This window comes from Amphiura filiformis, chromosome 16, assembly GCF_039555335.1.
Source record: "Amphiura filiformis chromosome 16, Afil_fr2py, whole genome shotgun sequence".
Lineage (NCBI taxonomy): Eukaryota > Metazoa > Echinodermata > Ophiuroidea > Amphilepidida > Amphiuridae > Amphiura > Amphiura filiformis.
The window spans coordinates 20,053,446-20,075,441 of NC_092643.1; the positions used below are offsets into that span (position 1 = coordinate 20,053,446).

The 21,996-nt window shown below is 39.0% G+C and overlaps 2 protein-coding genes across 9 annotated transcripts in view; both read right to left on the reverse strand.

The window, feature by feature from the left end:
• LOC140135701 (uncharacterized) overlaps nt 1-4,828 on the reverse strand; it is a 28,199-nt gene extending 23,371 nt beyond the window's left edge. For all 6 annotated transcript variants that reach the window (XM_072157291.1, XM_072157292.1, XM_072157294.1 and 3 more), the window contains exons 1-2: nt 2,129-4,828; nt 274-471 (exon numbers count right to left, since the gene is read on the reverse strand). In XM_072157291.1, coding sequence (XP_072013392.1) covers nt 274-471; nt 2,129-4,828 — 2,898 coding nt within the window. The remainder of the gene's footprint in view (nt 1-273; nt 472-2,128) is intronic.
• A 1,460-nt stretch (nt 4,829-6,288) lies between these two features.
• LOC140135703 (uncharacterized) overlaps nt 6,289-21,996 on the reverse strand; it is a 44,865-nt gene continuing 29,157 nt past the window's right edge. For all 3 annotated transcript variants that reach the window (XM_072157297.1, XM_072157298.1, XM_072157296.1), the window contains exons 3-5: nt 15,574-15,643; nt 12,869-12,937; nt 6,289-10,140 (exon numbers count right to left, since the gene is read on the reverse strand). In XM_072157297.1, coding sequence (XP_072013398.1) covers nt 6,293-8,785 — 2,493 coding nt within the window. In that variant the 5' untranslated portion in view covers nt 8,786-10,140; nt 12,869-12,937; nt 15,574-15,643 and the 3' untranslated portion in view covers nt 6,289-6,292. The remainder of the gene's footprint in view (nt 10,141-12,868; nt 12,938-15,573; nt 15,644-21,996) is intronic.

Consider the following 21,996-nt stretch of genomic DNA (forward strand, 5'->3'; position numbering starts at 1 on the left):
CCGATATAGCAAATAGATTGAATACAATACGCTGGCGAAGTTAAGTAATAATACCACAGGTATGGTACACTGTCGCCAAGGTACTTGACTGGTACTGTGCAGTACAAGTGTAGTACCAGTGTAGTACCAATACAAAACCACTGCTGGTGGACTCAGTGCAGTAGCAGCATTGGTACTGTGTTGGTACTCTGTGTGTACCAGTCAGGTACCTTGGCGATGGTGTACCTGTGAAGGTACCTGCAACAGACATTTTGTAGTGTCAGTAAACCTTACCTTGTCTTTCATATACTCCTCGGTATACTTGGATTTCTCCTCTGCTGTCAAGGCATGCCACTGAGCACCAATAATTCTGCCAATACTGCCCACCCCTAGATCTGGGTACTTGGATTTCACTTCTTTGTACTTGTCTTTGCTGTAGCGTATATAGGCTGTGATTGGTTTAGCAGGTGCCTTGGGTGGTTTGATATTTGCCTGTAACATAAATCAGATAATTGTTTACTTTTTTACATAAGTTATCTGAGTACAAGAACACAATTTCATGATTCAAAGCTTGATCCAGCATTATAATCGTCTTAAGAAATCAGACAAAGTGCTATTCCAGTTGCAATCTATATCTATACATTACTATAAAAGACATGCTTTAATCTCCTACATAAGGGGTGTAGATATCAAATGAAGTCACCCATTCAGGTAAACCCATTTGAAATTTACACTCCCTGTGTGAAAGATTAAGGTCATGTCTTCCATGCAGGGGGTGTATGGATTTCAACAGCACAAAAGGACAATATTTGCAATCCTGTTCAGAACATGAGAGCAAGGTACTTTTCACACTCAATATAGCTATCACAAAAATAAAAATATCGAACAGACGCTCTTGTCGGCTGCTAAATGTTTCTCAATTTGATATAACAGGTAGGAATATTGGACGATTTGAAATGACATTCGCTTGAGATGAGTCTGGTATTTATTCTTATAGGTATGTGTAAAAAGAAACACATAACAGCTAACAAGTACATCCTTTTTGATATGGATGTAAACAAATGAGCAAACTGACTGCTCAGTGCCAGAAGTGGGTAAGTGCAACAGTTGCCCTGTCAACATTTGGCAATTTACACACAGTATTATTGTACTCGGCTACACATGGCAACTTTTGCACTTACCCTCTTCTGGCACTGAGCAGTTGAAATGTGGAAAGTAAAAAGTAGTATCTGATATATAAGTTATTTGCAAATACTGCATATTGACTGCTCAGTGCCAGAAGTTGGTAAGTGCAATAGCCATGTGTAACTGTCATGTGTAGATGAGTACAATATACTGTGTGTAAATTGCTAAATGCTCACAAGGCCGCTATTGAACATACTCGCTTCTGGCACTGAACAGTCCATATTACTTCAGAAGGCAGACTACATTGACCTGCTAACTTCCAGTTGCTACTTTTTATACCCCAAAATTTTGGCTATGCTAAACAGTACATTGGAGACTTTTATCTGAAATAATCAGTGATTAGACCCAAAAGTACAGACTCAAAATTCCACCATTTTGGTTTGACGCTCATGGACGATAAATTGTGTACCTGCTGCAATTATTGACTAAAGCCCAAAATGGAACAACAATACTTGACGCATTAAGCTTGAGTGTGTATCACACATATTTGGCACCACACACAGAATGCAAGCAACCACTCACATCAAATGGAAGTGAGGTACAATGTACACTATTTTACCCTCCACAGGCGACTAACAAACATGGCGGAGATGGTTCTCTTTGGTTTAACCTCATTGGATATAACCCACTTCACACTTAAGGAGTATTTCGTGATCCTAGCATCTTTGTTATGACATTTTTCAGTAGATACCCACTAAAAAAGCTTATTCCCAAAATTTCAGTTGATTCCGATTTTGCGTATACTTGCGAGTTATGCATGATTATGTGTATCAACACTTCCTTCATAGGCCACTTTTTTATGCTAAATGAATTAATCTGCAAGAAATTTTTGTACATAAACATTATGCAACCAGAGGATTCCAGTGGTATAAAAATCTCAACTTTTTTTGAGAAAAGTGGGGGGATGAGGCTGTGGATCACGAAATGCACTTTTAATAATAAGATTTGTGACACTTGTACATACCTGTGAATGTTCAACAAAATTCTTAGCCGCTTTCACATAAGCCATCTGACTCAGCACTGCCTGATGTTGGTACTCCTGGGCATGTGGGGAGACCATCTGAGTTGACGGAGACACTTGAACGCCTGCAGGAGATGCCATACTGCTCGTTGGTGAAGCTTGCATTTCAACGGGAGAAGCCACCTGGTTGGTGGTGTCACTGCTAGGATCTGCAGTGCCAATCTCATATTTCTGGCTTCCTGTCTCTGTTTTTGATGCGGCTATGTTCACCAACTGTCCCGGTAAAACAAATTCCTCGGCTCGATCGCTGTGATAGAACAACTTATGCAACAGCACAACTGATTTTTCCACGCTTGTAAAATTGCAGTCTTTGCATACGTACCACGTTCCGATACCGTTCATCTTGCAAGAATGCGCTTTTGCATCTTCGTCAGCTTGTGGCCATACTAGGCTACAAAATGTACATATATAGTTTCCTGTGAAAGGGTCTCTTTCCAGCTGCAGATGAGTAGTATGTTTCATGTGGCAGTGTGTGGACATCGCTCCAAGAGAGGGACTTTTAAACGAACACATTGTGCAGAAAAATTCATTCTGAGCTCCAGGGCACTGTCTTTTATGAAGCTCACTATCCCATTCAGTTTTAGTAACTTTACCACATACAAGGCACAGGTACTCCTCTCCGGTTTGACGTGTCGTACTCTTTGATATCACAAGTTTTTCAGCCATGTTGGCGCTTCTCGTATGATGGACGACTATGTGATTTCGCATGAATTTCTCATCACTGAATTTCTCTGTGCACATGACGCAGTGGAACTCGCGTCGGAATCCTCCCGGAAGAGCATGTGTTAGCGCCATATGGTCTATAGCTTCATCTACAGTTGGGGACTCTGTATGACAAAATTCGCAAGCGAACTTGGAAAGCGTGCTAAGATGAGCTCGTAGCTTCAACAGATATACGGATTCTTTGACAGTATAATCTTTGCCTCTCACCGGAAACTGGTAAACTTCCGTGTTCTTAACTTCCTGCTTTATGGAGTCCATACCGTATAAGCCTAAGCTGTTCATAACTGCTGACTTTTTGTCTTCATCTTGATCTGAGCTTTCGTTGATGGTCGCTTCTGGCATTGGAGATTGCTGGGGAGTGGATGTGTTCTCTTCTACTTCTGTTTGACTGCTATCTTCCTTCTGATGCATATCGCAATGAGCCATCATAGGCATTGCTGAATCAAATCCAGCGGAACAATGCAAACATTGATACGGTTTTTCCTTATTGTGACGTCTTACGTGAGCCGTGACATCGATCCTGGTTGCGCACTTGAAACTACACGTGTCGCATAAATACACACCTGCGTGGAAGAATTTTCTCAGAGCTGCTTTTTCAAATACACTCATAGTAAATGTGAAATCGATATCTCTTTTTGCGGCAAAATGGATAGGCCATTGCGGCTCCAACTGCATCTTTTCTTCAGCAATTCCACTGACTTGGTGTGTCTCCGAGCTGAATGTTTCGGTCTTACCAACGGAAGAAGGTGGAGAGGATGGTACACCAGCAAGAACATGCACAGCAGGATCATACATAGGTGGCAGTTTTCCCAGTTTATGATACTGATCAAGATGCGTAACGCATGCGTTGGCAGAATCAAACGTGCATTTACAATGAATGCACACGTACGGCTTGTCATTAAAGTGCTTGCGAATATGGCTGGTAACCCCAAAACGATTACTAAGCTTAATGTTGCACACTTCACATCTATAAGAGCCCGATTTCAGAAACGTGGCAACTGCCTTGCTCTCCTTTTCACTAATACAGAAATCAAAGTCGATATATCGTCGATTGGCAAAGAATGCGGGCCATTCTGGCTGCAAGGGATCCTTCTCGGTTGTGTCTTCATTTGCACTATTGGTAGGTGGTACATCGTCACTTTCAGATGAGTGAGATGGGGGAGCTGGAGGCCCGGCTGGAGGAGGATTAATAGTTTCATCATATTTATCACTAGTTTGCTCTTCATTGTCCTTGTCATTTGGCAATTCATGACTTGCATGCTTTAACTGAAAATGGTTTTTTATTGCCAGCTCGTGTGCCGTGACATAATTACAAAAACAGCAATGAAACGGCTTATCACCTGTATGGCCTCTCAAATGAGTAATGGCATCGTATAAAGTATTTGACCTCTTCTCACAAACCATACAGCCAAAGAATTGTGACGAGCGTAGCGTCGCGACCGCGGATTGTTCTATATGACTTGGGGTGAACATATAATGAATGCCTGCAACTGGGATGACTGGACTTGTTGCCTGGTACCCAACTACAGGTGCTATCTGGTAACCAAGCTCTGAAGACATCTTGTGTAGCTTCTTCATAGGATTCTGTTCAATCTCAGTATCTAGTTGCTTTGTCACATTCTCTTTGGCTTCGTGGGCATCTTCATTTTTCGATCCTTCTAATCCTTTGACTTTAACAAGATCTGGTGAAGCAGTCTGCTTATTTGTAGTTGTATCCATAATGGCTGCTTTATCAGCACTTTTCTCTCTTACAATCTGTAAATCGTCTGGACTGTTTTTGTACGTTTTGGCACGTTCTTCTTTGATAGTCTGCAGAAAATTCTCTGCTTCTTCTTTTGCCTTTTCTGCACTGACAATCAGCTTATTTGCACAAGATGCAGATGCAGATACAGATATAGATGCAGAATTCGACATCACCATTCTTTTTGCTCTCAGGACGTGGCACCGATTCAGTCGGAAATGTCTACGTGTCGACGTGTCGTATCCGCTCTCGGCCGCAGTGAAGACAGCGGTAAGGCTTCTCTCCCGTGTGTGTCCTAATGTGAATATTTAAATTATTCGCCGACGCAAAATCCCGTCCACAATAGGAACACTGGTGACTCATGGAACCCTTCATGTCAACATTATATGGCTCATACCTGCAAGTATAATCAATACCAAGTTGTGGTCCCATTGGCATCTCATGTGGTAGCCGCCGTCTTGCCCGCTTATTGTGAGTCGGAGAATTACTACTTGACGACAGGTATCCACTGGCTCCATCAGTACCATCCTCCGTCCTATCACCAGAGTCATCATCAAGTAGAACCACATCATCAATGTCTTCTCCATCACTGGCATCTAAATCAGTAGTTGCATTTGCTGAATCTATGCCAGATTGGTCCATTTCCACATCACCTGTGTGCATAGCTCCTGCTTCCTTATCCTTGGTCTTTTCATCAGCTGAGGTAGACATAGCTCCTGTTTCTGTCAACACTGGTGGAACTGTTGGTGTAGTGGATGCTGCTTCATCAACTGGTGTATCAGATGGTGCAGTTGGTGAATCAACTGGAGACGAAGCAGTTATGGATGGTGATTTTGAGTCTGTCTTGGACGATTTAACTTCTTTATTTTCTTCCACAATCGCACCAGCTGCCATTGGTCTTGCTGAAGATGCAACATCTGATTTTGCTTCTTGGATACCTTCATCAGCTGGAGACTCTGTTCTTGGTTCAGAAGTTTTATCCCCTGATAGAGTGTCATACAATATGGGAGTCGCTGCCATCTGGAAAACTTTGTCTATATAATGTTTACCCTTTTCCAAGTTTTCCATGACTTCGGGAATCTTACTGGGAGCCTCAAGGGCTACGTCCGACATGGAATCTTGGATAGCTGGTGGTGGGTTAATAGTATTGGCGGTAGTGTCTGAAGCTTTGTCTCCTGCTTTTGACTTGGATCCATTGTCATCACATTCCATTACTTGCACATCATTAGATCTGCATTTGGAGCGAATGATATGGTTTATCATTTCCGATTTCGATGCCATCGTATGTTGACACTTCAAGCATTTAAATGGCTTATCGTTCATATGACATCTCACATGATGTTTGAGACTGCACCACACTTTGAACGTGGATCTGCAGAAGGCGCAGGCATACTCATCCATCACAGGACATTTGAGTTTACGCATGGATTTTGGAAGCTCCACCGGCTCATATGCCATATATTTGTCTTTCAATGTTTTTGCATCAATCCCATTTTCCTTACACCACCGCTGATTTTCCTGTTCCTCCTCCCTGTGTTTCAGTACATCACCTCGTTTCCTTGGTAGTTCTGTGGCAATCTTTGCATGGCATAGATTAAGATGGAAGTTCAAATGTTCCCCAGACATGGATCTAAAATCACAAATCATACAGACAAATGGAGGGCAAGCTTGTAAATGCACCACTCGTATGTGTGTCTAACCAAGTGGTGAAGTAATGCTTGGTTCAACTGCAAAGTTACACCCGATGACTTATGATCAATACTGTGTTTCGCCTTCAGGTGGTCTACTAATTCCGCTTTGTTCTTAAAACCACATATACAATGGCAACAAAACCACACAAGGTCATCTTCTTTGCAGCCGTGACCACTGTAGAAAATCATGTCAGGTCCCATACCTTGGATAACAATGTCGCACTTATCGCAAAAATGCAGGCGAGATAGTTGTGCATCGGAAACGGCCAACTTTTCAATGTCGCTGATGTTTATGATATAGTCGACATTCAAATTAGCTTTTTGGAAAATTTCTCTGATATTATGGTCCACTTCAGCTGCTTCGGTATCATCTGTTTTAAGTCTAGCAGCATTGGTGATCTTGGTGTCAGGTTTAGCAGCAGTATTGGTTTCCATTGTTTCCTCATTGTTACTAGTACCAGCATTACTTTTCACTGCTTCCTCATTGTTACTAGTTCCAGAACTGCTTCCAGAACCCAATCCTTTCTTCTTTATTGTGAAAGATGTACCAAATCCTGCCGTCCAACTTTCTTCTACTACCCACGACTTATCCCGGCTCATTTCCTTTTGTTCGACAGTTTTGCTCTTGGTCTCAGTTTGGCTAGAGCCTTCCACTTCCATACCATCATTTGCGATGGACTTCTCATCCAATGATGACACATATTCAAAGAATGGAATCTGTTTGATCATGGAGTGTATCTCCACGTCATGCCACGCCTTTCCATGACTGAAGATTTCGCTCCAGCTGACCGAGTCGTAGCTACAGTATTTGCACTTATACGGTCTCTCCTTGGAATGGATGGCGCGGATGTGAACAATCACTCCGGTGGATTGCCTCTTGGACACTTCATCACAAAACGGACAGTGATAAAGTCCCGTGATGGGATTCCTTGATAAACTAATGTTCTGTTCGACCTCACCGATGACGTATGTGTACGTATCATAACAATCCCTCTGGCATCTTTTGTGACTATCTATAATGTGGTAATACACCTTGCGTCTTTGCACGCTCGCGAAATCACACAAGGTGCACTTGAATTGCATTTTTTCAGCATCTGCAGCAGCATCCAGTTCTACTATCTTGCATTTGGTATCATTTTGCGCACTATTGCTTCGGTTCTCCTTGTCTTGGTTTTTATCACCTAAATCCTGCGAATCAATGATGACATCAGGGTGGAGCATTTCATGCCATTCTTCAGCAGGTGTATATTTATGAGACAACTCAACTATATCTTGGGCTACCTTCTTAACAATTTTATCTGTTGAAGCTTCTTGATTTTTATGTTTACATCTGCTGTACAGTGCATGATTGACTATATCCTTTCTTACAGTACTTTCAAGGCCACACACATAGCACACATACTGCTGATCCTCAAGAAACACGTGCTGGCTCTTCAAATGCTCTTCTGCATCTTTCAACAGTAAAAATTTGACCTTTGGTGACGGACAGAATGGGCAACTGAATGTATTTGTTACCGAATCGTGTATCAGTTTATTTGTAGACGTCCCTCGAAGTATAAGTTGGTGCTTTCTGAAGACGTGAGTTCTCACCACGGACTCTTGAGCTGCTTGGAAAGCGCAGTACGAACATGTAAACGGTTTCACCCCGTGATGCAATCGCCTGTGCTCGATGGCATGAACTACCTTGGAGAACTTTGCCGAACACTTGTTGCATGCAAGATCTTTCCTTTCTTCAAGCTCCTCTATCAATGGCCGCTCCATTGCAACTACTTTCTCATTGACGATGAAATCGACATTCTTGAAGACTGCAACGGTTGACGTTGAATTCTCTCCTTCAATATTTGCAACAACTGGAATCTGCATTTCCTTGCTATCTTTCTTCTCAGTATCCAATAATGAGTCCTGTTCTTTTCCATCACTCCCTTCAAAATCCTTTATTGCATCTTTTTCATTCTCTCCTACTTCAACTATTCTCTTTTCACTAATCTGTTTATTGCCAAGATCTTCTGTCTTCTGTTCCTCATCTAATTCTACATCCTTTGAGTCATTTTGTACAACTGTCTCAACCACTTCATCTCCTGTCTTCCCTCCCTCGTGTAATTCCATTTCCTTTGATACGTCATTTTGCACACCTATATCAACCACTTCTTCATCTACAGTAGCAACTTCTTCTCTTCCAGTTTTGGTATTACAGGACAGATTCTCTAACCGCTTCTCTACATCGTCTCCTCCAGTGTCCTGTGATTGAGATGTATTCTGTACATCCACCTGTTCCGATTGTTGGGATGATGGCAATGCAGTAATCCGGGTATCACCACTCTTCTCTTCCTCCATGGCACCAATGACTGTGACGTTTCCAGACTCGTCATCTCTTGATCTTTCCTTGCCATCAACTTCAGTTTGGATTTCTTTGGCATCTGTTTTGTGTGGCTCCTGTTCATTCATCGATCACGGGAAGTGTCGATGTGGAAGACCGTTTTGAAAGATTGTCCTTTGAGGTCTGTGCATACTCCGACAGGCTGGCTACTACCACGTCGTCTGCGACTGGTTCATAATTTACAATACCTAGATGTTCGACGACGTGCATCACGATATCGGCTAATTGGCTGCTTCCAAATTTACACGAATGCAGCCGGCATGAAAAGAATTCCTTCTCTCCGCGATGTTCCTCCAAATGATCCGCACCCTCCAGTTGGTCGTTGAAATTTGCTACGCAGTACACACACTGCAGTACGGATGTAATCGGATTCTTTTCAAACTCAATGTGCTCCTCTATCTGATCAGACGTGTAGTGATACATAGTAGCTATACGTCTGTCAACCTTACTTCGGTGGTGCACCATGACGTGCTGTTTGTAATTGGTCAACACATTAGTTTTAAAATGACAGTTATCGGGATCATTTGTACACCGATGTATTTTAAGATCTACTTCCTCAACGTCCATTTTCCCATCGATTTGGTTTCCATCTTCTTCAGTCATTTCTGATACATTATTATTTTCTCCATCTTCAACAAGGTTCGTAGATGTAGAGTTGATCTCCTCTTGTGTAGCAGTACTAGTTTCTGAAAGTTTCAGTCTTTTTTCTGGTGGTGTCTGTGTTTGCGTTAACATCCGAAGCGTTTCTTCCGATATAAGTACTTGGGTGCCGTTGTAGTAATACTTTGGAGCATCTGCAAGACTTTGCATTGATACGGATTTGGTGACTTCCCTTCCTTCTGATGAAATGTCACCAGCGGTTCTTTTCCTGTTGTTAGGATGCACATTTATTGCTGATGACAATGCAACACTAAGAGCAGGAACCACAGGATATACCTTAGGCGTCTTAGCACTAGTATCATTTCCTGAATCATTTATCATCGATACCTCGTCCGTTGTTTCTTTGGATGATTCCGAGATTTCTTTGTCTTCATTGTCACCAGTGTGTGACATTATATGGCTAAGAAGTTTCTCTGTACCGTGGAACCTTGCTTGGCAAAAACTGCATGAAAAATGACTTTCCATGGTGCATTCACGACCAAAGCTGACGCCGCAACTGCCATCTTCCATTTCTGAATGCTCCGTCGATGCCATTCTGAATTTTTTTTGCTCTCAAAGCCTGTGTTCTGAAGAGTGTTACCTTAAAACATCTATACACTTTGAACTGGAGTGATCCATTCCCTTTTCTCTAGTATTACACCAGATATGTAATGTTAGCCACCAGGCTAGTTCTTTCTCCCTTCTATGCCGGTATTAATCAGTTGCCAATGAGACCCATCCAAAAATGTATGGTTCCAAACTGTGTAGATTCTTGCATTTTTATCTGTAAAAAGAGAACACATCAAAACAATTTTAATAGTTTAAAAGATCTCTGATCAAACTCAGGGTTGCCAAAAATTTCAACCCGAATCGCGCGTCAAATAATCGAAAAGTCGCCTAATTTTTTTTCTTAACCATTGGTTTCTATGGGACAGGAAATTGTCAAAAGTCGTGAGGAAAATCTTCAAAAGTCACCCAATTGGGCTACCAAATTGCGGGTTTGGCAACCCTGGATCAACTGATCAACACAATCAAGTCAACTTCTGGCATTATTATCTGTAAAAACTATTTCTGATCAAACCGATAAACATGATTAAGCCGACTTCTCACATTGTTATCTGTAAGAAATAAATACATCAAAACTATTTCTGATCATTCTGATCAACACAATCAAGTCAACTTCTGGCATTATTATCTGTAAAAAGTTAATACCGTATTTGTTCCATTAACCGCCCATACCCCTATAAGCGCCCACCCAGCGACTTTACTACACATATCCTCTATCATTATGTGCAGGATCCATGCATGCAACTGCTTGTGTATCAAACACAGAGCCATCAACACACAAAGTCCATATTCTGGGCCATTTTTTACATATCGTCAGCCTGCTATGCTAATTGCCTAAGTCATTTTTTGTAATTTTGAGAACAAAGAACAAAATGTGGTTCAAGCATGCATCAGTTATGTAATCACCCTAATCATTTCTGATTATTCCCTTTCATTTGTATCATTATCATTGGTTCTTGTGCAAAGATTGGTGAAAAAATATGTTTAAATGCATGCTTGAACCATATTTTGTACTTTGTTCTCAAAATTACAAAAAAAGACTTGGGCAAAAAGCATAGCAGACTGACGATATGTAATTATGTAAACAATATTAAAAAAAACACCCACTCAAAATGACTTTGTTAAGCGCCCTGGGTGGTTAATGGAAAAAACTATTTCTGATCAAACTGATAAGATAAGCACGATTAAGCCAACTTCTTTTGTTATCCGTAAAAAGTAAATACATCAAACTATTAAGATCTCTGATCAAACTGACAAACATAAATCATGGGAAACATCATTATTATGGTCTATTATGCTACTCCAGTCTTTGTTTGGTCTCGCTCAACCAATGTGCATTCTACCGGCCTTGCTAATAAAACATAGTATTTTACTTTTGTTCATCTCAACTGAGCTGTATCCAGTATACCTACGCATTAAACAATATTGTTCACATAATTCTTTGTTATGGGTTTACTGCAAGTTTAATGCTCTGCATGCTAGCCATAGGCTTCAACATAAAAAGTTCAAGTTTTGAGATATTTTCTCAAAATATCAAGAGCTATCTTAAGGCCAGAGTAATGGACGACACATTCGTTCACGCCCGAATTTGAGATTTCTCGATATTTATTAACACTAACATGTATTCTTTCACTTGAAACTGACAAAAATACAACTTCCTAATATTTACTTGTATTTTTGCTTGATTTATTTCACTCCTTTCAACTCTAAAATGTCACATGGCTCAAGACAGCTTAGGAAATTGGCGCGTAAATAATGAGTCAGAAATGCGCTGAATGCGAAATATTGTGATTACGCAGCGATTCGCGTCAAGGTGATGCCAGCGCAACTCTGCGCGTATGTCCGGCGCGAGTCAAAGGCGCATTCGGTATGTTGTTAACGCCAGCAAATGTGATGTAAACAAAACAAAAATTTGCAGTGAAAAAGCCACTTAGATTTTTTAATTATTTTGGATTTTGGCGCACTAAAAGCAGACATTATAGATTTATTAGTGCAAAAAGATGCATATTTAGACCATGCACCAGATACAGCTTTTACAAGCGTGAAAGTCTTACCGTTTTAAAATATAAGGACGTTTTGTGCATAATTTTGACATTTTTTTACTAAAACGTCGATTTCTCAGAGTTCATTTTTGACAATATTGCACAATTTTGTGACAAGATAACTTTCGAAAAATATGCAAGCAAAAGGTAAACTTTTTGCACTATCGTTTAGAGCACATCAAAGTCTAGGGAAGGTTTTCTCATTTTTTCAAAATATTTGTTTTAAACAAAAATATACACCATTATGTGCAATTTTTAGCTTAATAGAGTGACAAAATAGTTTTTTTCACATGTTTTTGCAATATTTTGAAAAATAAGACTAATTTCAAAAAATAAAAAACCTTCCCTAAGTTCATGTCTCTTCTCCATGAAAAACTAACTAAAAAGTTTTTACTCGAACGGATTTTTTTTAACTTGTCACAAAAAATTGGGGTAAAAAGTGCATTTTTGTGATTTTTTCAAAAACTTGAGATTTTAGAACAAATCTGACGTCACCATGGGATTCCTTGACTCATTTCCTTTCCAAAAATGTATAGTTTTATATACTTTCGACATACAATTAAAAAATAATGATGCTCGAAAAGGTCCATGTTCTCTCCCATTACTCTGCCCTTAAGAACCACTGAACCAATACTAGGCTTGTTTGTAGTCATTTCAATCTATTTGTCATACTGATTCAAAATATGGTCATGAAAATTTACAATTCTGAAATTTTTGAAAATTTGAAACAAAATTTGAAACTTGTCGTCTGCAGTTGACACCCGTGTGGAGAGACTTAACTTTGATTTCAGAAGTCTATACCGAACTGCTCAATTCATGTTTGTTTTTCACTTTCAATACATTTACCTTATGGTTGGTCTGTAAGGGATAACATTCAATCAATGTAAATCAATAATTGCATACCTTAGCCACTCCTGTCTGTCTGTCTCCCTTTCTTCAGTTGAACATGTTTGCTGGCTTTTTTGAGATACCCTGGAAGAGGAGAAAGAAACCCAAAAGAAACTTATAATATATGTGGTATTTAAATGAGAAATTTCAGTATCAGGAGTAAGAGCTTGGAGGTTTCCTCTCTGTCACTCCAAGGTTGCTTACCGTTAGGTTTAATAAAGTAATGTCATTTTGGTTCACTTTTTGGGACAGTTATTCAGTTATTTTATGTGCTAATTGAACAGTGACAATGTTTGTAACGTATTTATGCATTGCTGCTAACAGTGATTGATCATCCACCAATCTCTCTCTCTTACATGTATACACCTTTTATCAAATTTTTATTTTGTTTAAGTTGGGACACGTGAAAACATAACAGAGGTGTGAGTGAGGTAACGATCCACTCCCTGAAAAACATGCGAGCCAAAGGCGAGCACCTTGCCAAATTTCCGGAAGTGCAAGGGGCTTGTCCGGGGAAGAAGCTGCAGGGTATCACCCCCCTCAAAAAAAAATTTTTTTTGCTCTTTTTATGACGAATTATCATCATCCAATCCCGGAAATGTAAAAAAAAAAAAAAAAAATTAAAATTGTCCGGGAATTTCCAGAAGACTTACACCTCTGACATAAATATGTCAAAAAAAATCAGGTTTGAATGTTTTCACCAAATTCATTTAGAGTGTACATTATGGCTTTCATCCACATGACTGATAATATTTGACATAACCTTAAAATCGCAAAACTGGGAAAAATATCACCTCATATCATTTGTTGTCATTAAGCTAAACACTAATCTGTATTTATGTGATTAATGTTCCTGTTAACAATACTTCAAAACGATTAAGCCTCAGGGAGAATACTACTCCTTCTCATCAATAAATGTAAACAGGCGGCCTGTCTATGATTACAATGGACATACGATGCCCTATTAAAGGATAAACACCATTAGACACGTCCACACAATACAGAGGGTTTTGGAGTATAAGCAACTATATTCTCGAGCGAAATCTGGATTCCAATCCCTAAGTTTGCCCCCAAATCTATCCCCGCGAAATTGAGGGGATTTCCCAGAATGATCCTCGAGTGATCCTTGAGTGCTACCACCATGTGAACAATACATTTTGCAATTTTCAAGTGCTGAGCTTTTTAAGTATATTTTAATGTGGCTTAATTCGGCACGCTAGTGGATGGGTCACAGCACATTAAGCTTCCGGTTGAAAATCCAGAGCTGTGGTCATCAGGAATTGCAAAATAAGAGGATTCCCGAGTTGTGTGGACACAAACTCAGGGATTAACTTTGCCCTAACATTAGCATCACATTTGAGCTCCACATTTTCATATCTGTGAAATTTTCTGGCATGACCCCATATTAAGACCTCCCTATCTTTTCCAGACCCTGCCGGTTTGAAATCTGCACAGCAACATACTTACCAAAAAAGGACTACAACTACTGCACTGAAAATTCAGCAACTCAAGGCAAGTAGTTATTGATTTATTGATCAAATAGTGGTTTTCCCTCATTTTGACTGTAACTCCACAACTGTTGTCTGTGTTGAAATAAAATTTCCAGTGCAGTAGTTGTAGTCCTTGCCCCTATAATATGCATATCTTACTTGTCGCCAATTCGCTATCATTTTTGAGAAAAATGCAAAAATAGGCACAAAATTGGGCAGGGTGTAGTACCCCCTTAAGTACACGCCAACCTTAACATCCACATCTCTCAAATCAGGTGGAACTGTTGTTCATGGAAAGATGAGTTCTACTGATGTGTATAGTCTGTATACCTTTCTCGAGTCATTAATTAAGATATTGTTTTTTATTGTATCTCTATAAAATGTAACAAATGAGAAGTTTGCATTTTCAGAAAGAAAATGATGCAAGGAATCCTACTAGCAGATTCCTGCAAAAATTAACAGTTTTGAGAAAATCTTGAAAATTGATTTTGCTTTACCGACTTGAGGAAGATATACGGACTATAGCTGAAGTGGATAGCATATATTCAGATACAGCAATGGGTATTTAGTTTTAGGTATAATAAGGTCTAAGAAAGGGTGTTTTTCAAAATTCCCCAAAATCATTAGGAACAAATATGAACCATCACTAACTGAATGTGTATTGCACAATTCTCTTTTAAAGCTTACACAAAAGAAAGCAATTTTAATTCTAGTAAACATATCAATGAATAAGTCCTTCATATCATTGTATCACACAAAATGAAATGTTCACAAGGTGTTTCTTAATCTGTTGATGCACTTTTCTTTGTCAAAATTTATTTTAAGAACAGCAAAGTCCACAAAAATAGCTTTTAACCCTTCTAAAGCTTCAATGGAGAATATTATATCTGTTTGAAATCTTGAATTAAAGAAACTCCAGAGCTACTGTAAAACGACTTCATTTCGCTAGCAATTCATTTTTGCTAATTTCGCTTTAAACGCCTTCAATCACTAAATCAAATTGCCGCTAAATATACATTTATAATGATTATACATAGCAAGAGGATGCAAATCTGTGAATTTAAATTGCTACAAAAAGATGACTTCTTGCCAATTCGCTAAATTAACTTGCCGTGATATCAAAGTGTTTTACAGTATTCAGAACAGTTAAAATTTTAAAAATTCATGCCGCTAAACTATCCCGATAATACAGTACAACTCGCAAAATATCCTGAGGATCAACAAACTCACCTGCTCCGAGTGTCCACAGATTAATACTTGATACTTCTCCACATATTCAAATGAGCATATACTTCTACACCTGTAGACAAAGAAATAAATTGACATAATAGTCAAATATAATTGGCCTGTTCAAGTTCCTGGTTTTAGTTTTGGTCATATGGTTACCCATGTACATAGCTAAGCTCTCGGTGGATGTTGTTATTGATAGCTTTGTTTCGATCTTTTGTTACAAACCGAAAACTTAGAAGAATTTAGTTGCGGTTTCTCTTTTAGTTTCTTATAACTCCTGATTCCAGAAAAAACATCACTTATTTTTAGGAAATAACAAAATATTATTTTGTTTTGCCAAATGAAACAGCTAAATCCTAATTCTTCATTTAGTTCTAACTGGCAATAAAAGTCAAATTGAAATATTTGAGGGAAGATGGGCCAGAAACATTCAATTTTGCATGTTTTCTTACAATTGTAGTCATAAAATTTAAAGACTTGGCACAAGTCTAATCATTCAAACTCTTGAGTATAGGTTAAGAAATAAAGTAGGTAGGTAATGGGGATACGCATCCTGCACAAGAACATATTAATAAACACAATGGGGAATGATTGCTTGCTACAACAGGAAAATGAATATAATTAATAAGAAAGAAAGAATTTACCAACCCAAAGTGTTATAATTAAACAAGACAACAAATAAACACAAATCCAAACCGGCACACAACCCAACTTGAAAAAAAAAGCAAGGGAATATGCCGGCATGGGATTCGAACCCACGACCTTCCGATCTCCAGACGGCCGCTCTATCCATTAGGCTACCAGCTCCCACTGATAAACAGTGGTTAAAACTGGGTCTAATGTGAGCAATGTGTACATGTATAAATAATACAAGCCTAGCTGCGTAATTATGTTGGTCAGTATTTGTGAAGTATGAGACTCGAGTCATACCATTTTTGGCTCAAGTCAAGTGTAAAATTGAGTTAAAATTTCAGTGTGTGCATATAAATTTTTCCATAAAATAATTTTTTTTTTTAATTTTTTTTTTTAGTAGGCTTTACTGATGCTTAATTGTTTCCCCAGCATAATACAAATAAAGTAAGTAATGGGGCTACGCATCCTGCACAAGAACATATATATTAAATACAATGGGGAATGATTGCTCGCTACAGGAGGAAACTGAATATAATTAATATAAGAAAGAAAGAACATAGTTTACCAACCCAAAGTGTTTTGACCAAAATCTTTTATAATGGTATTTTACAAGTTGACCTCAAATGACCTTTGACCTCAGTATATGAACTTGAACACCATCAATCGATGAGGGTTCCCAAATCCCCATAGTGCAGCTATGGCCCAAGTTTGACATAAAATTGGATTGATTGAGCCCATATTTATTGGTCAATATTGGACGAGACGTAGTCGAGTCCAATATTTTAAAACTCATAGCGAGACCAATAAATGTTGGGCGTAAAGCATCCAATTTTATCATTATTATGTGTAGGATCCAATATTTTCACACACTTGGATTCATCAAAACATAATAATGGTTGCAATAGGATTTGAACTGTTAATGAGACCAAATTTACAGGTTGACCTCAAATGACCTTTGACCTCGGTATAACCCCACCCCAAAAATAGTAGCCAGAGTTTCTGACCATGACCCATATCCTGAAAATCTGAAGTCAATCCGTCCATCCATGCTCCATGCCTAAGATACAGCATCCGGACGGAAGCACGGACGGATGGACATTGCAAAAACAGTATGCCTCGCGGTGGAGGCATAAAAAGACAACGCCATAGATGAAGATCATAAATAATTTAAACAAGAAATGTCTTTAAAAAAGACAATGCCTCAAGAGATTCCAGCGGGCACCATCTGTTATTTGCCATAAGAGATACTTGAAATGCTGAAAAGGGGTATAATCCTTCTTGTCTTCCATGAGCAACCGCGTCATATCGGGTATAATCTTCCTTCCAGGAGCAACCACTGTGCATGATTGACGGGCTATTCCATTGCTCGTAATAGGGTAGTGTATTTTAGCGGGGCAATGCCGGATGGTGCACGCGCGGTTGAACGATGTAGCCCTACAAGGTAGACTTTCGCCAAGACTTTGCATGTGGTTGTTGGTATAGGGGTGTGTGTGTGTTGGGGGAGGGGGGGGGGCGTGTTGTCTGAGATGTTAGGGATTATTTAATAATAGTTTTTAATATTGGAAGAACGTTTTAAACTTTAATTTAAGGCATCATATACGATTTTATACTATTTTAGATTTTCAATTAATAACAAAATAATAAAATAGAATTTAAAAATTATATTAAAGGGGGTAACCCTATTGGTTTTGGATATGGATTGTCTTTAAAATTACATAATAATATCAAATATCTCCCCTTTATGCTGCTTTGTGAAAAACGAGAGCATTTTCAGCGTAAATGTGAATAAATAGCCAAATTTGCAATCCAATACCTTGTATACGTGAATTGCATTCTGGGTAGGCATGCAACAACAACAATTCCCGTTAAACAGATGATTTAATGCTGACATGCTGCAATGCCGCCCGTATTGAACGGAAAATATTTGGTTTTTTTTGTTTTTTCGTACGTTTCAGAAAAAAGGAAACAAAATATATTTCCCCTTGCAATATGTACATTTCAAATGAATATAAAAAGTTTGGGTTAAAAATGGAGAGGAAAAACCTTCCGATACGGGTTTTGAACCGGTACCTCTAGGGTAAAAGAACGGTAGCGCTAGCCAATTGAGCTATTTCACCAACTGAAATGATCAAGGAATTGTTTTAATTATATACGGCGGACCGTCTCCTCAGCACTTAGCGTAGTCTCGAGCCAGACTGTATGTGGCTATCGACGAGGATCGACGAGTGTCAGACCGACGCAAACTGGCTGTGTAGGAGACTACACTTAGCGTGAGTTCGCTTTTTCTCTTCCCATGATCCGAAGTAATTTATATTGTTTACAAACTGGTATACCTGTAAAAACCGCTGTGATTCATGATTTCTCCGAAATACATCGACTTGGAGCGTCAAATTTCAGGATAGTAATGAGAAAAATAGTATCTATTATGTGATACCAAAACCTCATCAACAATGAAAAAAATCGGGGATGATGCTGTCGATCGGGTTACGGACCTTTAATAGGCCTATTTAAACTATACAGGAAAGGGTTAGCATTCGAGATCTGACTTAATTGTGTTTGGTGGCTATGGGAGTTAAAATTTTTATGAAATTGAGGGTCATCAATAAACCAAAATGCACCCCGAATCTGTCGCACATCCCGTAGTAGGTCTACCCTCCTTTCCACCCCCACCCCCGTTGCCCTAAACTAGACGTGTATAATATAACCGCCACGAGTATTTTTTTTACCTGTAGGCAAGCTCACCCCTACAGTCGCAATTGTTCTAGCCCAGATAGCTTTTAACTCACGCCTACTAATAACGTACTTTCAAGTTTCATCAAGTGATGGCGCTATAAGGTTTACCACGGAAGCTGTTTGGTTTACCGTGGAAGAAGATTATACCCTATATGGAAATGCTAGCTTTAAGCCTAGTACAAGGAACTTATACGATGTCCTCATTCACAAACTGATACTATCTGTCCATCGCGCGTATAAGACTATTACCGTAAGGCAGCGTATTGAATGAATATTAAACAGTCAAGAATAAGCTCCGCCACCCGCTGTTTCGGATCCCTCACTGTCTCCCAAAACATCAAAAGCGTTGCCGTATATACTTACTTAAAGGTCCGTAACCGGATCGACAGCATCATCCCCGATTTTTTCATTGTTGATGAGGTTTTGGTATCACATAATAGATACTATTTTTCTCATTACTATCCTGAAATTTGACGCTCCAAGTCGATGTATTTCGGAGAAATCATGAAACACAGCGGTTTTTACAGGTATACCAGTTGTTCGCATTTTACACGACACGGGAGTTTTGGGTAGTCATAGAATGAAATCGAATAGATTCGAAGACTTCACCCCAGTACCAATTAAGTCATAAAAATACATCAAATAGGCCCCCTAATGTCAAACTATAGATGGCGCTATAATGATTTAAAACAAAAACAAAAATAAAGAAATACATAAGAGGCGAAATAAATAAGGAAACATGACCTATATTGTCAAGCATAATACGAGGAATATGAAAAAAATTATGAGAGCACCTCCCCCCCATTAAAAAATTAGTTAAAAAATAAAACAAAGAAAAATCATAAATATGTGAAAATGTGCATCATATAGCTAAAATAAAGAAATAATTAAGCGAAGTAAATACAGCATGGGCTATCTTGTCAAGAATGATAATGAGCGCAGTGATATGTAATGTTTTTTAAGATTAATCAGTATGAATAGAGGGTATAAAAGTGTACAGGGCGAGCCGGTTTTCAGTACCAAGGCGAACACTTCCTGTTTCCACCGGGACATGCGCTCGGGCGTTGTTTCGAGATGCCTGACCAGAATGCAATGCACGCGTACCAGTGTATTGGCTTGCTAATATGCTAATTATTCACATTTATGCTGAAATTGTTCCCGCTTTCTCACATAGATTGATAAAGGGGACAATATTTGACATTGTGTGTAAGTTTGAAGAGAATCCATATCCTAAACCGATAGGGTTACCCCCCTTTAAGACTGTCCTTTTTCACACAACGCAGACAAAGTAAGGCCAACTTGCCTACAAATGGTCAAATTTTGGCACGAAATATCTCTGTGTAATCCTATGCAAGTCCCACATCACATCCATCACATCGATATCGGCGATCGTATTTTTTTTTACTGAAGTTAGGCTAGGCTGGTTACCACCAGCGTCATGCGCGTGACGTGACACAGCTAAAATAATCAACCGAAATCGGGGATCATTAAAACGTCAACAATTTCAAAATACGCAATGACAGTAAACTTAATGGCGAAGCGGTCCGAATTTTGAGCCATACAAGTTTACGTGGTGAACTAGCTTTATTTAAGCCATCTTGCAATGGTAATAATTCTGATGTATTTAATGCAGGAATATACACACCCAGTTTTTGCCCACTTTGTACATAAATTTTAAATTTACACACCCAGTTTTTTAAGCCACACACCCAAACCTTCTGATCCTGCCTAAGACCCTGCCTAGCATGGAGGACAGGCCTAGGCAAAATAAAAGCTTTTTTCTAATAATTTCTCCATAGCGTCATTTATGTCAACAAATTGTTCGCAAATCCACAGCAGGGTTGCAAATATACCATATGTCACTTTCGGAGTGCGACAATTTGTACAGATAAATTTATCACAGGTATTTTTCTATTAATTTGGCCATTCGTCTGCATATTACCAAAAATAATGCATTTTGGGCGACCGTTTCTCCACGAACGTTATTTATGTCGACAAATGGTTCGCAAATCCACCACAGGGTTGCAAATATACCATACGTCACTCGGAGTGCGACAATGTGTACAGATAAATTTATCACAGGTATTTTTCTATTAATTTGACCATTCGTGTGCATATTACCAAATATAACCCATTTTGGCCCACCGTTTCACCGCTGAACGTCATTTATTATGACAAATTGTTCGCAAATCCACCGTTAGTTTTAAGAATATAATACATGGCATAAAATGTGACAATTTATCAAAATAAATTGATAATGAACGCTTTTGTGGATATTTGCCAATACAATTATACATCTGACATGTATATGAATTATGATTATGTCTTCAGGCTGTCTTCAGTCAGTAGGAATTCAGATGAGTACATGCAGCTGAGACTAGTCAATGCTAGTCTCAGGTTGTAGTAAGCTACAAATTTCAAATGTAGGACTTGTTCTCATTGCTTACCTGTGTTTCACATCATATTTTGTGGTCAAAATGATTACAAATGTGTAATTTGCAATCATTTCCGACGGCTAGTAAGGATTTGAATGCACACTAAACCCGGGCCGTGACACTGTGATTCAATCCCTGTATAAAAGTGAACGGCAGTTGACACATCGTAAGTTTGAGTGACAGTTGCTAGGCATTTTAAATACAAGATGGCGGATGTCGATCGAGTACGTGCTATTTTATCAGCAAAAATACAGCTGATTTAGCCTAATTCAACATGGGGTCATCGGTTATAATATTTTCCTAGCATATTGAGCTAACACCACAGCTACATGGTTTTTCACAATATACTAGTAATAAAATAAAGAAAATCAGTAAGCTTAAGACGAATATTACCGTACCTAGGGAGATCGGGGAAAGTGGAACATATTTTTGTCCAGCCCAAACAGGATTACGAAGCAAGCAAGGCAAAACGTAAGGTTTACAAGATACATATTTGGTGCATACGCACCAATATGAACCTCGCGCCAATCAACCTTTTTGTTCCTTATGACCGGAGGAAAAGTTCGACATATCGCATGCGACTCTGTAGGATATTTGATTAAAAAGATACAGAGTTAAGTGC